The following is a 17,536-nucleotide window of genomic DNA, read 5'->3' on the forward strand; positions in this document are numbered from 1 at the left end:
GATCTAAGGATAAAAATTATGAATAATTTAAACTTTGAGAATAAAATGATAATATCAATCATCAATCAATAACTGAAATATTATAGATAAATATCACCTCAATACATAAGAGTTTGAACCGACTACTCTCAATCCCAAATGGAAAAATTAGTCATGTTTGTCATTACAAGCATGGAAAGCAAGAAAGAGAAGATCCAGGATGTCTCTCCATGAAGGTTGCCTCCTCTAGGATTTTCTATCTCTCTATCTCTTTCTATTCTCCCAATGATGTTTAGGGTTATTCCTCATGCCTCTTCTTTAACCTAGTTGGGTTTGAGCTAAGTGACATCTCGCTTAAGCGAGTTTGATGAGAAAAAACCCAACTTCTCTGGAGTGAACTCGTTTAGTCAAACTCGCTTGGGCAAGTTCCTCTGGAGTGATCTTGCTTGGCGAGTTTAGACGAGTTTTGAATGAGTTTTCAATGTTCCAACTTTCCGTTTTCATCTTGTCCATTCTCCTTTAGCTCTTTCATCTCCATTTTCCCTTAAAATCATGAAATTAATACAATTATGGGAATTGATCGTTCTTAATCATCTTATAATCACAAAATATGTAAAAAAAGGTTTAAGTTCCTAAATTAGGGGTTGAATTATAGTTACTTTATCAATAAAAAATCATAAGCGTCTATCTTTTAATTTAAAATTTTATTGAAATATGACACTTATCAACATCTCATTGAATATGAGTGACTTTTCAGTTATTTGGCTAAATAAATATATCATAAATATAAATAATAGAATAATTAATACTCAACCTAAATAATCCAACCAAGGAGATTCAACTTTAAAGACTAGATGGAAAAGCAAATAGGAGAATGATGTTTTAGTCGCTTAAAATACAACTCATATAGTTTGAGTGACACAATGTATCACTTGTAAGTCATCAACTCATTTGAACAAGGTCCCAAAATTCCAAATATTATTTTTAATTACTAAATTAGAGATGATAATAAAAAAATGACATTTACTTACATCTAAATTTTAGATTATTACAAAATATTCACTAAGATAACTCTTACACAACTGACAAACCAAAATTTACTTTATCTCAATACTTAAAATGAAGAGTGCTACTAAAAGTTGTTTAACTTCTTCAATTAAATACCCGTCCTTATAACAAGCTAGGGATAATAAAATTTACTATCTAAACTAAGTTCAAAAGAATCATAAATTTATTACATTACATTGAAAATCAAAATTAATAGTCAAAGTTAGAATCACAATCTAATCTATCTTTAGGTTTAGAATTCAATATTTATGTTTCTTTACACATTTACTTAAAATTTTAGTCTTAAAATTAACCATTAAATACTAGTAAGGTTATTAACTTAAGAAAAACTACAATGTCTTAACTCATCAATCATCGGCCAAACTTCTCAATTCAAACAAAATAACAAATATTACTAATTAGATATTTACATCCTTTGCATGAAATTAACTCAACTTTATATAAAGTTAAATTATTAAATATAACATAAATTAAAATTTAGAACAAAAATAGCTCCCATTGAAGAGTACAATGGTTGAAGAAGATGATCAAACATAGCACCATAAGAGTTCCTTAAACACCTTAAATTTCAAATCTTAACCATCAAATACACCAAAATCAAGCTTAAATTTAAACCAAAAATTTGTATAACCATAAATCTAAAGTCATGCATAGTAGAGAGGAGAAGAAGATTAACCAAAACCAATTTTTGTGATGGATTTTTTTGCATAATTTAGTTTGAAAAATGAATGGTCATAAATAAAAACAATGGGGATTTAGGTTATGAAGTTTTGGAGAAACAAGAATGAGGAAGGAAGAAAAAAGAAGAAGAAGAAAATTATTTTGGTACAATTAAAAAGGAGTTTCCTAATCACCATTTACACCCTCCATTTTACAAAACTTATCTCCTTTCTATTTTTTTTTTCTAAAGTCGAAAGCAAAATTCAAACTTATTTTTTATTTTCCACACCCCTCAAATACTATTCTTACTTTTTAACTTAAGCATAACCTACCACCACCCTCTAATAAAAATCTAAAATTAATCTACATACATATTATACATATTTTAAATATATAATTAAATAGACTAAAACTTAGACACAAATAAATTTAAATTTTCTCTTTTTAATTTATTCACACATTTTATATTAGAGTACAAAAACGAGTCCTTATATCATACTATTTAGGATTTAACATCAAACAAACACTTTCAAAATATGGAAAGAAATAACATCTCTAATGCAATGATATTTACATACTGAATTCGGAATAAATTTTTTAGAGAATTAAGTTAATTTTTTTCACAATTTTTACATATATATATATATATATTTCACTCTATTCTAGATAAGGGTGACAAAGTGGGGCGGGCTGTGCGGGCGGGTCCGCGACCCGCTGCAGAAAAACACGGGGCGAGTTGCTTATTTCAACCCGCTGACCCGCTTAGGCCCACCCCGCATAATCCGCAGCTCGCGTGGGCCAAGTGCAGGACGGGGCGGGTTGGTCCGCATAACTTTAAAATGTATAACTTTTTTTCTACACCCCTATATTTTCTTCATCTAGTCTCATATTTTACATTCCAAAATTTTTAATAACATGTTATTACGCATGTTTCATAAAAATAATATTATGAAACCATTTACCTAATGCATTTAAATAAAAAAAATTCAAAATTTGTATTTAATAAATATTTTTTATGCGGGTTGGCCCGCAGACCTGCGGACCAACCCTTATGCAGGGCGGGTTAAAAAAATCAGCCCGCAAATTTTATGCGGGACAGGCCAACCCGGCCCGCTTTTTGTGGGCCAAGTGCGGGGGACCTATGCGGGGCGGGGCAGCCCATATTGCTACCCCTAATTCTAGAATTTAGTTTATTATAATACATATATCCCTCAACTTAGCGTTTTGTCTCTTTTTCAAAATGCGATGCTTATTGTCACTATCATTACATGGTTGAAATTGGAGTTTGATTGTTGTTGTTTTTTTGTTTAATAGTTTCATATTCCATTTTATCAAAAGTAAGTGACTTCAGTTATTCAGTTTGGTGCATGTGAAAAGACTAACTTTTTTTTGTCCCCTTCTTACAAAATGTTTGGATAGATTTTTTATTCAGAAAATATTTTTTTATAAAATAATATTTATTTGATGGAGAAAGGGTGATCTTTATGATCAGTAAATTGTTATTATTCCTTTATAAGTAATTTCAGTTATTTGGCTTTATTCTTGCATGGAAAAATGATATCTTACTTTAGTTTTGATAGACAAAATATGGTTTTATATTCATAAAACAATTTTTATTAAAAAAAAATATTAAATAGAAATCAACTTAAAAATATATATTATATTAACAACTAAAATAGATACTATGTTAAAGAAATTAAAAAAAATATTGATATTAAATTTTTTATTATTAATAAAAAATTTAAATTAATTTTTAAATTATTATTTAATTAATAATTATTTTATATTCTAAAGTTGATAACTAATTATTAATTACTCATTTAAAAACGAATTTATAACATTTATTAATAATAAAAATTACTTTATATTAATAATTTTTTAATCTATAAAATAATATTAATTGTTTTTTATCATTAAAATTGATTTATATTTAACAATTTCTTTATTCTGTTTCATTTACTTAGAAGTATTATTAGGATTTGCTGAGTTAAATAGATAAATAGCTCAAATACTAAATGAAATCCAAATGACACATAGCACCAGTATATTTTAGTGGGTTTATAATAGAATAATAAATAAAGATATAGAAATATGAGTTTTAATATTTTAATTTAAAAATAATAAAAGTTATGTTTGAAAAAAATGTATTTCTTTTATAAACAACAAAGTTAAAAAAATAAAAAAATCACCCTTCCATTTATGGGGTTAGTGCCAATACACGTGTATCATTAGTTATAAAAAAATTATCCTAACAATTATTGATGGGTTTATTGAGCACTTGTTATCAAATTGTTATTGATTATTGCTCAATTTTATAATATATTTTACAAATTGACTTTGTATGACTAAGTTAAACATAAATTCAAATTAGTGTTTTTAAAGTTTATAAATGTATTATAAGAATGAGTGTAATTGAATGACTATAAAAATAGCTTTATACACTTGTGTGTATATTATTTATTCAAATATTTAATATTGATATGAATAATAATATTATTTAAAATGACATTCAATGAAAATATTATTACAACATCCATGCATATGAAACATTTAATATTAATATTGAATTAATATTAGAATTCAATGTTTTTTTTTTATATTTTCATCCAAACACTATTAAAAGTTAAGAAACTTATCATAAGTTATTATTTGTGATAAGATGACATTGTAAACATAATAAATTAAAATAAAACCTTAATACGTTCAAAACCTATATAAAAGGTACATTATTCAAATGAATTTCATGCAATGAAAGTCATACTAATTATCCTCCCCTCTCCTCACTTTTTTTGAAATGCATTTGTTTCACTTTTGTTTGTGAAACTATGTAGTACTGATACGGATATTTATACGATACGGATACAAACATAAATATACGTATAATATCTAAAATGTAGGACACAATGATACAAATCTATATATTATATAATTATGAATTATATAAATTGACGATAAAGATTTATATGCACAAGTATGTTGCAAATTATTTTTTGGAGCAGAAAAATGTTTTTCATGACTGGTTCAAAATGATTTGTTTCTTATTTTTATAATCATAATAAAAATTTATACAATAAGTTTGAGTTTTTAGAAAATTAATATTTTTTTTAAATTGTGTTAGAACCGTACTAAAATTATCAGAAATCGAACAAATACTTTTTGAATTGAACACTTCATGGATACGTGTCCTACAAGTGTCATACGAGTGTCGGTGTCTAATATGAGTATCCGACACCGACACACCATTTAAGAAAAGTATCTCAGTTTTATAGTTGTGAACTATTTTTTATTTTGTATTTTAAGATTTAATCTCTTTCATAGTTAAAACACACTTCATTTAAGCTAATTTTTGTAAGACATTCATTTAAGACACTTTTTCAATATGGAAAATTTTAATTAAACTAAATTGATTTAATTCTTTAGAACCTACCCTCTCAAGAAACCAACTTCATGCAGTTCCAAAAGCATCTTTTTACAAATAGATTTTGAAAAGGTAACTTTTACTTCCAAAGAGTCTATTTCCAATTATAGTTTGAAGATGATTTCATTTGATTAATGATTATTACCTTAAATTGATGGAATTAAGAAAGAACATGACAATTAAGACCATTCTATAATAATAGATGATTCTGAAACTAAAGGTTTGAATTATTTTTTTTCATGGACCAATTTCTAAAGTGACAAAAAAAGACTAAATCTGATTTTTTTTCCCTTGAAAGAGTAATACTTAAAATGTCATTTACTAAATACATAATTTAAGAATAAAATATGACTATCTTTTTAAAAATCAGAGTTTGAAGTTTTTAACCATTATCATGTCCAATAAGTTCACTAGAAATTTTAAAAAGACAAATTATATATGAAGACGGCAAATATAATAAAATGATTCAATATTTAGGAATATCTGTTTAAACAGTTCATGAAGAAAAATTGTAAAAAAATAATATATAAACACTATAATCAATAATACTATAAAAACCATTTCATCATCATTTTGTTCATCTATGTGTTGGTTTTTATACACATTTTTCTTCAACTTTTTCAATTCCCACTTGTGCATGATATAAATTATCAATGTATTAATATAGTGATTAAAAAACTTTTATTCACACTTTATAAGATTATTTATACGTCCCTCTATATAATATGAATTAATCTCTTAATGGATTCTTTATTACCATCACCAAAATGAATGGTAAAATACAGAAAAAATAAAAAATAAAATAAAAAATGCGTAATAGAATTTTCAAAATAAGAATAATTTATTTATTTATTTATTTTGCAATTATATTCTCCATTTCAAAATCATTCGAAAATTCATGGTAAAATTAGAGATTTGTGAGAAACATGTGATGTTCATCATCCAAGGTGAAAGAAAAATGGTTAAAAGGTGTGGCCAAAAGACAAATATTACGATCACAGAATCCCACATGAAGAATGAAGAATGAAGAATGAAGAACTCAACTTTGATTCATTTGGTGTCCATAAAATGGTTACCCACTGCAATGCTTCATAACAATTTCAGTTTCTTCAACTCCCACTCTTCCTTCTCTGCATGAACACAACACAAATTCTGAAAAAACACAAAACCCCCATTTTTTTACTAAGGAAATCCCTTCATCTCTGTCCTTTTTTTCTCACCGTTATTCTCACGTTTGCCGTTGTTGTTTTCCCCCAAACAAACTAACACGAACGCGCTTTCACTTCCTCTCTCTCTCTCTATATATATATAACCGTTAAGGAAGAAAAGTATCATTGCTTGCCACTGTGTTCGACATTAAATTCCTTTGGAAGCTTCCATTTTGAGCATCTGGGCATCTCTTCTACCCGCTTTTCCTTCGATTACCCCATCTGGGTCGGTCCCATTTTGCTCACTTTGGTTCGTTCCTGTTTTCTCTGATTCAAGAAAATTGAACAATTGAGGTGTGAAATGATTATTGTTTTCGCTTTGATTCTCCTTGGGTTTATTCTTGGGGTGGTGGTGGTTGTGGCCGCGGAAGCTCTTGGGTTGTTGTGGGTGGTAAAACGGTTGGATAGAAGGATCAGCAGAGACCAAGCGAAAATCGCGTCAAAAACGCAGCTGGATGGTTCTCAAAGTGATTCCAATCAGCAGTTGCTAAAAAAGGAGGTGACTTTCTGGTTTCCAATGATATCTGTTTCTTTAGTTTTGTGTTTGGTTATTTTGGGGGTCTTAATTTGTTGATGTGTTCGGGTTTGGCTTTTTGTGTTCTTTCATCTTCAGGGTGTAGTTTGGGTTTTGGAGCCTGACAAGGTTTCAAAATTTTGGGTAGAGAAACAGTCAAAAGAACAGAAGAAGAAGAAAGATGTGATGGAGGTGACTCCGGTTAGGAAGTATGGGAAAATCAATGGGCAGTCACTTGTGATCACAGATGCTGATGGCTTTCACACCGCCATTCAGCTTAAGGGGTGCTCAGTGGAAGCTGTTTCAGCTACAAGTCTTCCTTCAAAAAAATGGTAATTTGTAATGTTAAGTGGGAGGGAGCCACACTTTTGTTTTCATCCACTGTGTGATCCTTGTAGCCGACATCACCTAATTGGATACCAAGACTTTGCTGTCGTGATGGTGGTGTTGGTTTGGTTCCATTTGGGTTAACTGCCTGCATTATATGACTTCACTTCATTTTTTTTATCGGCATATGACTTCACTTCATGGTTGGTTACATTATGTTTTTGAAGTTCCCTTCTTTAGATAAGTGTGTTTATATGTTGCATGCAAACTGGGAGAAGATGCCATTTTGAGGGGAAGTAATTTACAATGTTATAGTTACAATTGTTCTCATGTTAGGAGTGTTTCTGGGTTGGGTTTGTACTAGTATGAGACTTGCTCTAGCCATTACCTTATTCTGAATAGTGGGAACTGGGTAGAAGCTGTAGTTGGTATAAAGTTTATTTAAAAACAAAGGTATAATACATGTCAAATCAGTGCTAGTGCATAATTTGCAGAAACATGATTGTGAAATAGACTATGTTAGATTCATAGTTCCTCTTATACAACAATTTTTTTTATCCTTTCAGTGGGATACATATTGAAATGCCCATCATTTTGATTCAACATAGGATCACAGTTTAAAAAAATTATTTTGAACTTTTCCTGTTAATAAATTTAAAATGGAGAAGTCTCAATTCCTTTCTGCCCTGCATACATCCTAACATGTTATTTTTTAACACACTCTCATCTATTATCCGGAGTTTGTTGGAAATCACAATTTTTGTATGTCCCACATTTTATTTAATGTTTCTCTCTCCTATTTTTGGTTCTTAATAATTCTTAAAAATGATATGGTGTTTTGCTAGCACTCCTCTCCTGATGAAGTAACTTGTTATTTCTTGACTTATGGGTGTCTTACTTCAAAAGATAATGGATAGATATATTTTATATTCTTGCTTATTTACTGAAGAAATTAGGTGCTTCAATGTAATGACTCGTATAGGGCGAAAAAGTACCCCATCAAAGTGGAAGCCAAGACGTCTGTCATCTACCATCGAAGCAAGACTTTGTACATATATCTTGAGACTGCATGTGAAAAAGAAGCATGGTGTAAGGCCCTCCGTCTGGCTTCTTCTGATAAAAAAGAAAAGCACGAGTGGTTTGCCCAGTTGCAAGATGACTTTCGTAGTTATTTGACATCATTAGATACTGAATATCATTCTCATATGAAACCATCGGGAGGATCAATTGCTGATGCAATAGAAAGGGCCAGTAAGCCTGATGGGGGTTCTAAGGTTCGTCAATTTTTGAAAAAACTTACAAAAAAATCTTCCAAAGTTGGCGTGGAAAATAAATCAGCTTGGACTTCATTGTCAGGCCGTGAAGAAAGAAAGAGCACGGATAGGCTTCGCAGTTGTCAAGATGCAGTTTTAGCCACTGCTTTCATGAAATCTACTCCAGCAGCAAACCATCTAAAACTTCCCTTGTTAGAGAATGCTGCACCATCATCTTCAACCATATCTCGTTCAACAAGCCAGAGTCAATTCTCTGATGCGGACACAAATGAAAAGTTAGGTATTGACGAAGGAACATTGTGTTGGAATTTGTTGGTTTCCCGACTCTTCTTTGATGTAAAAGAAAATGTGCGAATAAAGAAATCCATCCAAGAAAGGATTCAGGTAACAAATGTTCCCTTATGATAATATTAATTTTGCATTTATGTACATATATATGTATGTGTGTGTATGTATGTATGTAAGAGGGATGTTAAAGGTGTGTTGCTTTTTAGAATCATTAGATTAAAAGAATAAATTAAGCCCTTCTCACTTTTATATACACGCAGACACATGCTGAAACGTCATTCTGTTTTGGTCTCTGTTAGATAACTGTTGCTCTTTTCTATTATTTTTACAGAGGACATTGGGAAACATGAGAACTCCCAGTTATGTAGGGGAAGTAGTCTGTACAGAAATCAACATGGGAAATGTTCCACCCTGTATAATTCGAATGAGGGTTCTTCCAATGGAAATGAGTGAGGTGTGTGCCTTAGAAGTTGACATTGAATATTCTGGTGGTGCATTGTTAGAGATTGAAACAAGACTTGAAGTAGGAGAACTAGAGCTCGAAAGGGAAAGAGCAGAGGACTCAAATCCGGAATCAAGTAATGATGGGGCTGTCCCATCAGATTTTCTTGAAGGATTTGAATATTTGGGTGAGCAATTGAATCTTGCAGAAGGAATGAATGATTTACAAGAGCCAAAAGGAGATGGTGAGTGTATTATTCGTTAGTACATTGTCCTAACAAATGCAACTATTTGTGCAATTTCTATATGTAATGGTTTGGTGAAATTATACTGGATTTCTTTCCCCATAAAAATGGAATTAATGAGGACCATGGTAGTAGCTTTTGTTCAGATATAAAACCATTTATGGGCCTCTACCCTAAACCCTAAACTCTACAAAACATCTTTAGCTTTTAAAATAGTGTATCTTGGGCATGGTATTAAATCCTTTAAAATCAAATGATCAGGATTTCAATCCATGTCTTTCCTATTCATTATATTAAATTTTATTTCTTCACAAGATAAAGTGAGCTTTTGCTTGTGCATTGTCCACATCTCAAGTTCAAATGATGGCTCTTGTCTGGTTGGCATGTTTGAATACTAAACCATTCATGGGTCTCATTCTAATAACTTAGCTTTTAAAGACTGGGTTTTTGAAAGTTTTGGACATATCCTATAATGAAACTTCTTTTGACTGTTCTTGCACTACTGTTTCTACATCATCACTGAAGGAGGATATACTCTTAATCTTGTTTGGTTGCTTAATTAGATGTCCAATCAGTTAGTCATCTAAGGTCACATCACTTTATACGATAATCCATGCATATGTATTATACTTTAATTTGCATCTTGATATACAAGATATACAAGGTTGACGGAAGGTGCCTTCCAAATTCCTATAGTATCTCTACATTGTATCTATGGACTATGGTGTCTGCTTACAGTACTAAATCTTTTTTTATATTTTTAGGAGTAATGAAACAGTGGTTATTTTAATATTTTGTGTTTTCCTATAGGATATCCTATCAGCCCTTTCTAGTCCTTTTCTCCAAGGGATGATGAATTTCCAAAATTGATTTGTGTGTGGGTTGGGCGATGTTGAAGTTTTTATTGTAGCTAGATATTGTTATATAAAGATCTTAGAATTTGGGTTCGGGTATAACTGAATTGCAAAAGTTAGCTCATGAGAATGGTTACCTTCCACTTACATATATTATTTTGGTCATATTGCTAGTCAATGTAGGATTTTCAATAAAAGCATTCATATTGAGAATTCTAGTCTGTGCTTTTCAGATGTGCCTAAGAGCTCTAAGCAGAGTACATCTTCCTCGTCTCAGGGATCAAGATGGAAGTCTATGTTAAATTCTGTTGCCAAGCATGTTTCACAGGTAGCACATTGTTATTATTCCCACTTCAAATTTTCAGTTGTTCTTTAATTATTAGGAGTCTGCTTCATTATTATGTAGTGTGGTTGTGCTTGTATGAGCTATGAAGTGTGGTTCTCTGTCCAGGGCTAAAGATATATATACTTTCTTTCTCTTTGTAGTTTAAGGATAGTTTAGCTAAATTCGTGTTTAGTTTCTCTTATCATGTTTATTTAATGCACAGTCTTGTTCTTTGGTTCTGTTCTGTTGATGGGCAATGGCTTCATTTTTAGGCAAGTTACAGTAAGCTGCTGAGGTTTTCCAAGCTCATGCTCAGATCCTTTTTCATATTATTACACTGGCCTTGCCTATTGTAATTCTGTCAGATAAATATCTTCTGTTTGTAAACTTTTTCTAGAAACATGATATGATATGCTTTTTTTCCATTAAAAATTAATCTCAAAGGAGATTTTGACTGATATGAAACTAGATGTGATGTCTGCATATGCTTTGTGAAACCCTGTTGAATTATTCTTTGCTCTACTTTTTTTTTGCTTTGGCTTACTCACAATAGCATATCTCTGCAAATCATGACTGTAGAAATTCGGACTGCATGGGTTCTTATCGAAAGTACTCTTTTTTGTCATGCATATAAAATTTATTATATGGTGAAATGTTATGAAAATAGCATGTTAGCATTAGTTTATAATTGTATAAGTTAGTGTTATGAAAATCCAGCGAGTCTCTAAACTGGAAAAAAGGGAGCCCAATAATCAATGTTCATTTGGATTTAACTAAAGTCAGTTCACATATTTAATTACAACAATTATAAATTTAATTCAATTCTGCTGAAAGCTTCAGCTTTTAGGAAAAGATACATAAATGATTTTTATATTAGAACCCTAATAACCCTGCAGCCCTGAAGGACAACGCACTGGCTCGCCTACCTTGTGGTAAAATCCAACTTTTTATTAAATGGATTGTGCTAAAATTATTGTGCCAAAAATCTAAGCCTTTTAGGTAAAATATGAGATTTCTTTTTTCCATCTCTAACAATAAGCTATCAGGAGAAGAATGATGTGAATCTTGTCTTGGAGCATTTTCAAGCCAATTAGATGCACATCGAGACACATTTAAGTATTTAATAATGCATAGATGTTATTACTAATTTATATTTTATAATAATGCATAGATTTTATGCCATTTTATCTATTGTACACTTATAAATAGTTTAAGCTGTGTTATTCTCAAGTTAACGGATTATTCATTATGAAAAGGTTCCTCTCACCTTGGGAGTAAGGATAGCATCCCTCAAAGGGACATTGCGTTTGCAGATAAAGCCACCTCCCTCTGATCAACTGTGGTTTGGTTTCACATTTATGCCTGATATAGACTTCAGCTTGGAATCATTTGTTGGAGAACGCAAGATAACTAATTCACACATAGCTATGTTTATGGTCAATCGGCTCAAGGTATGCTAGTTCTCTACTCATTTAGTTATTACTGGATGTTGATGAAGAATTACTCTTTCCCTTCAGATGTTATTTGTGGGTTCCAAGCTTTATGTTGTTCATTTCCATGTTCTTGGTAAATCTTTGTACAAATAGATCATATGCACTTCCAGTATTGGTTACTAACTTACTATGTTCAAAGAGGAGAATTTCTTCGGGAGATAATATAAGGGCAAATTCTTTATGCTCTTTCTGTCAGTTTAGCCGACCTCCCTTTCAAGTGCCCATTTTTTTTTCTCTGGAGTGACTTCCATTCTGTCGGAGTATGTGGCCATAGAAATTTGGATTTGTTAGTATTTGTTTTTGATACACTTGGTTCTCTCTCTGTTTCTCAACAAATAACACTATCCACAGGTTTTAGTAAATAAATTATTCTGTGTAACCTACACTAATTCCGGATCAGTTAAATCCGTGAGTGGGCACCTACACTACACCTTTAGACCAATGTCTCAAATATCACAATTATTATGATCTCTTTTCGTGTTTTCTCTGTTGTAATCTATTGTAGTTCTCGATATAAAGGATTACAACATTTTCACTTGCAAACTTAATTTATGTTCTCTCCTGCAGGCAGCCATCCGGGATACTTTAGTGCTCCCAAATTGTGAAAGTATATGCATTTCATGGATGCTAGCTGAAAAGGATGATTGGGTTCCCAAGAGTGTTGCTCCGTTTATATGGATCCGCCACGAATCAGGAAACGAGACTTCAACCTCAGTTGATACCAATAATCAACCTTCTGGTGGATTGAAAGCTAACTCAAAGGCCTTAATTGATAGTCCAGATTTCAAACCACATAAACCACCTAAGTGTACCAAATCTAGTCAGGAACCAGCTAGGAAATCAGATTCTGTGGCGTTTCCACCAATTTCCTCTTGTGCATTAGCATTAAGGAGCAGCAAAAGTTCGGAAGAGCTGACAAGACCCTTTTTAGAGAATGCCAAATCACAAGAAACAAGAGATTTGCAAGAACCTGGAACTACTTTATCGCACAACGACAATACACATGAAGGCAATGAATTGGTGAAGATAGGGGATATTTCTGTGAGTGAATCACCTCCCAGAAACAAGGTGTTGGACAAACAGGATAGTTCAATTGAACAGGATGATTCAAGGCCAAGGAAAATTGGGAGAAAGGAAAGAATGCTTGATTTGAAAAAAAGGATGAGTGAGAAATTTGAAGAAAAGAAGCGGAACTTTGAAGAAAAGGGTAGGAACATTGTTGAGAAGATGCGAGGACCATGAGAAATTTGAAGAAAAGAAGCGGAACTTTGAAGAAAAGGGTAGGAACATTGTTGAGAAGATGCGAGGACCATGAGAAATATAGACAAAGTAAATGCCAGAATGCTTAGATATTTGTTACTGATTTTTTTACCATATCAGAAATTAGTGCCATTCAAAAATAAGAACGTGGGATATTAGGTATTGTTTCATTGATGAGTTGTATATTTTTAGGGGTTAGAAGATCAAAATGGAACTAGATATACACGTCACAGAAAATACTTTTATTGCATTCCACGGGAGTTCCACAACACTGACGTAATCCACTTGTAAATTTGCAAAGGCAAACAGGGTATGATAGAAGACACATTGAATTGTTGTGTACGAATTAATATTGTGACAGAAAAAAATATATACATTTATAGTTCTCATTTGAGAAATATTTCATTTCATTATTTTGCATACTTGAATTTCTATTAATCCCTTTCTTAACTAGCCATCTGGAAGTATCTTGGAACTATGAAGTGGAATGTAGAAAGTAGTTTGAACTACGAAGAGATCATTCCATACATCTTTGTCTTTAACTTTGCTCTTTGTAGCTGCTATTATCACGTGTAAGCAGGCAACCACTGCAAGTCTTGCCTCCTAACCGACTTCTCAAATGTTCTAATGATATCCCTTTTTAAGAAAATAAAACAGCAACGAAGACTTGAATGAATGAAGGCAATACTTTTACTGAGAATAATAAAGTAAGCAGGTGCTCAACAAAAAAAATTATGCAAAAAATGATTGTGATTTATTCAAGTAGGCTATCTTCCCCCAACCTGGAAGAATGATGCATTAATCCGGTAACTGAATGTAGTGTCTGGCAGAAAAGACAATAAAGGCATGGTGTTTTCAATTTACATCGTTCATCCTATGGTGAAGAAGTTGAATTACACGTGAAGTAGTATGAAACAGATTCATGAGTAAAAACTTTGTTAATCATTCGCTGATATTGCTTCTACTCTATAGCTACCTTCTTGAAGAACAAAGTTTAGATCTTCTAGTGTTTAATAAGCCAACCTGTTATCAATTTCCAGCAGCAAATGCATGATAGCTATCGCTGACCTCAACTTGGCTCCAGCCACATTCTTTAACCAATCCTTTACCATCTATCAAATTTCTCATCATATGCGCCTCCTTCCACTTGCCTGAAGAGGTATACAAGTTAGCCATCAAGACATAACTTCCGGAGCTTCCAGGAGCAATTTCCAATAACTTAACAGTTGCAAGCTCTCCCAACTCAACATTGCCATGAATCCTACAAGCACTAAGCAATGAACCCCAAGCTTGTGCTTGGACTGCAAGTGGCATTCCCTGAATTGCATCTAAAGCTAAGTCAAGCTGGCCAACTCGACCGAGAAGATCTATCAAACAGGTACAATGTTCTACTGTAGGAGCTATTCTAAAGTCCTTTTGCATACTTTTGAAGTACTTCAAGCCATCTTCTACCAATCCGGAATGGCTACAGGCCAGAAAAACACTAGTATAGACAATGGCATCTGGAATTATCCCTTCTTCAGTAGTCATTTTGTGGAAGAGGGTGATAGCCTCATTCCCCATCCCATGGATTGCATAACTATTTATCATGGAAGTCCAAACAGTTAAATCTTTATCCGTCACTCTTTCAAACACTTCTCTTGCTTTCTTGATGCTCCCACATTTAGAGTACATGTGTATGAGGGACGTTTGGACTTGTTGGTCTGATTCCAACCCGTTTAGGAAAACATACTCTTCAATCTCTTGTCCCATGCTCAGTGATCCCAAATCAGCACAAGCTGATAAAACAACTGCAAGGGTTGCTCCATTTGGTCTAATATCTGTCTTTACCATCCTTCTAAACAGATCCAGTGCTTCCGCTGGATGGCCTGAATGGGCATATCCTGCAATGATTGAGGTCCACGATAACATGCTCTTTTCAATGATCATATCAAATATCTTTTTAGCAAAGGTAAGGTTACCACATTTTGCATACATAGCAATAAGCAAATTTTCAATGGAATCCACTTCATCACACCCGCATTTAAGTACAAGAGAGTGAACAGATGAAGCTAACAAAAGCTCTCCTACTTGTATGCAACCAGAAATCAGATTTAGAAACACAACAAAGTCTATGCCAACACTTTGACGTTGCATTTGGTTAAATAAAGCAAATGCTTCCACAGCATGCCCAATTTTCACATAACCCCCTATCATAGTTGTCCAAGAAATTATTGACTTCTCATCCATCAAGTCAAAAACTTTCCTAGCTTCATCCATTATACAAAACTGCGCATACATAGCCATTAGTGAGTTGCCCAGAGAGACCTCTGTATGCACAATCCCAAGTTTGATCAAGCAACAGTGTATCGACTCACCCTGCAAACGAAACTTGAAAGAATCCAACTCTGAATAACCCGACAAAATTGAAACGAACGTTGAAGCAGTTGGCTCAAAACCAAGAACCCACATTTCTTTCAAGAGGCTCAACGCCTGGTCCATTGAAGACACGCGAGAGTAAGCCGAAACCATGGCATTCCACGAGACAACACTTCTCTGCGGCATTTCATCAAATACAAGGCGTGCAGATGCAACATGGGAGCATTTGGAGTACATATCAACAAGAGCAGTTTGAACAAAGGTATCTTCTTGGAACCCAAGTTTGAGGACATGCCCATGAAGCACAGTGCCATGTTGAATGGAAGCAAGGTTAGCACAGGCCTTGAGGAGCAAAGGGTAGGTGAGGTTGTTGCCATGGACACCAGAGTGTGCCATGGAAGAGTATATGTTTAAAGTTTGTGTGAAGAAGCCATTGTTGGTGGAATCTCGAATCATCAAGTTCCATAGGTAAAGTGGTCTTCGGAAGCTGGCAAGGGATGAAGGAAGCAATGGCATTTACTTCTTCTCAGTTTGAAGGCATCTTTGTTTCTCTTGTTTGGTGCTGCCAAAGAAGCTACCATGATGCCACTATCACTGTTCCAATTCTATGTTTTTGTTTTGTTTTGTTTACCATGTTGTCGAATTCAACCTTATAATTTTTTTATTGTATTAAAAATGAAATATAATAACTATTTACCCAAAAATGTTTGATAGTGATAGAAAGATAGTGTAAAAATCAATAATATTTTCACTATTCTTGAAAAAAAAAACAAAGTATTAAAAAAATACCAAAGTGGTAAAAAAATTTAAAGCAAATTTTAACGAATTCATAACTAAACAGTGAGTTCCATTGTAATACATTTTTGTATGTAAACATTTACATGTAGAGTATAGTTTTTTCATAACCATTTCTAATTACAATAAGATTATAAGAAATTAGTTTGCCTAGATAAGAGTCAAATTTAAAGTAAATTAAAACGAGAAAAAAATTTACAAATTAATTTAAGCAAATAATTTCATTTCACTGATCAAGTGTTTATAAAGATAATTAATATTAGATAAAAAAATAGTTAATTTTTTTAAGTACAACATTCAAATAAATACGTGAGAGTATTACACGAAGATTCTATAATTTATTAAATTTTCTTTTATTGTTATATCATATTTTAATATCTTTAATTTTGTTTTACCTATTTCAATTTTATAGAGATAACTGATTATTGTATTATTCTTAGTATTTGTTTGATTACTGCTTAACTTTTTACTAAGTTTAAATTAAAAAGATTTAACATTAGAAATGGAACTAATAAATGCTTTATTACATGGTTCAACGTGAAAATTATACATAATGAAAATTATAAAAAATAAATTTAATGTAACACTAGTTCAAATTAAAAAATAAATAAAAATTAATTTAATTAATATATAATAGATCAAATTATATAAATAAAATGATTTGTTCAAATAAAAAATAGATAATTTTGAAAAATAAATAGAAGTACTAAAAAGTTTAAGTTTAATAAGGATTTAATTATTTAAAAAAATAAACTATACTTATATAATAATATATTTTTGTTTAGAAACACAAATCTCATTTATATAATAAAACTTATGTAATTATATCATTTTATATTTACAATCTAATTTATTAATTAATTTATCTAGTACTTCTAATATATATTGAGTTAAAGATGAAAGATGGTCTACCAACTAAAATATAAGTAAATTGTTTTATTATTTTACTACTATCTTAAAAAAAATATCATATTTAACCCTTCACCAACAAAGATTTGTTTAGGATAGGTTCGAAAATGCCTCTAATAT

General features: G+C 31.8%; 2 protein-coding genes across 2 annotated transcripts; one reads left to right on the forward strand and one right to left on the reverse strand.

Moving 5' to 3' along the window:
• Positions 1-6,058: 6,058 nt before the first annotated feature.
• On the forward strand, positions 6,059-13,764 carry LOC137837802 (nucleus-vacuole junction protein 2-like). The gene is made up of 7 exons (XM_068646937.1): positions 6,059-6,832; positions 6,947-7,179; positions 8,157-8,832; positions 9,068-9,422; positions 10,510-10,604; positions 11,858-12,052; positions 12,662-13,764. The coding sequence occupies exons 1-7, from the start codon at positions 6,635-6,637 to the stop codon at positions 13,334-13,336; spliced, it is 2,427 nt and encodes an 808-aa protein (XP_068503038.1). The 5' UTR covers positions 6,059-6,634; the 3' UTR covers positions 13,337-13,764.
• Positions 13,765-14,086: 322 nt separating this feature from the next.
• LOC137837803 (pentatricopeptide repeat-containing protein At4g35130, chloroplastic-like) lies at positions 14,087-16,343 on the reverse strand. The gene has a single exon (XM_068646938.1). The coding sequence runs from the start codon at positions 16,226-16,228 to the stop codon at positions 14,384-14,386; it is 1,845 nt and encodes a 614-aa protein (XP_068503039.1). The 5' UTR covers positions 16,229-16,343; the 3' UTR covers positions 14,087-14,383.
• Positions 16,344-17,536: the final 1,193 nt, after the last annotated feature.

This window comes from Phaseolus vulgaris, chromosome 4, assembly GCF_000499845.2.
Source record: "Phaseolus vulgaris cultivar G19833 chromosome 4, P. vulgaris v2.0, whole genome shotgun sequence".
Lineage (NCBI taxonomy): Eukaryota > Viridiplantae > Streptophyta > Magnoliopsida > Fabales > Fabaceae > Phaseolus > Phaseolus vulgaris.

What these genes read in the sequence shown, in the direction of transcription:
- LOC137837802 (XM_068646937.1), top strand. Translation starts at nt 6,635, where the DNA reads ATGATTATTGTTTTCGCTTTGATTCTCCTTGGGTTTATTCTTGGGGTG. An exon ending in CCATCCAAGAAAGGATTCAG is followed by an intron (nt 8,833 to 9,067) that starts GTAACAAATGTT and finishes TTATTTTTACAG; the next exon opens with AGGACATTGGGAAACATGAG. An exon ending in ACAAGAGCCAAAAGGAGATG is followed by an intron (nt 9,423 to 10,509) that starts GTGAGTGTATTA and finishes TGTGCTTTTCAG; the next exon opens with ATGTGCCTAAGAGCTCTAAG.
- LOC137837803 (XM_068646938.1), bottom strand. Translation starts at nt 16,228, where the DNA reads ATGCCATTGCTTCCTTCATCCCTTGCCAGCTTCCGAAGACCACTTTAC.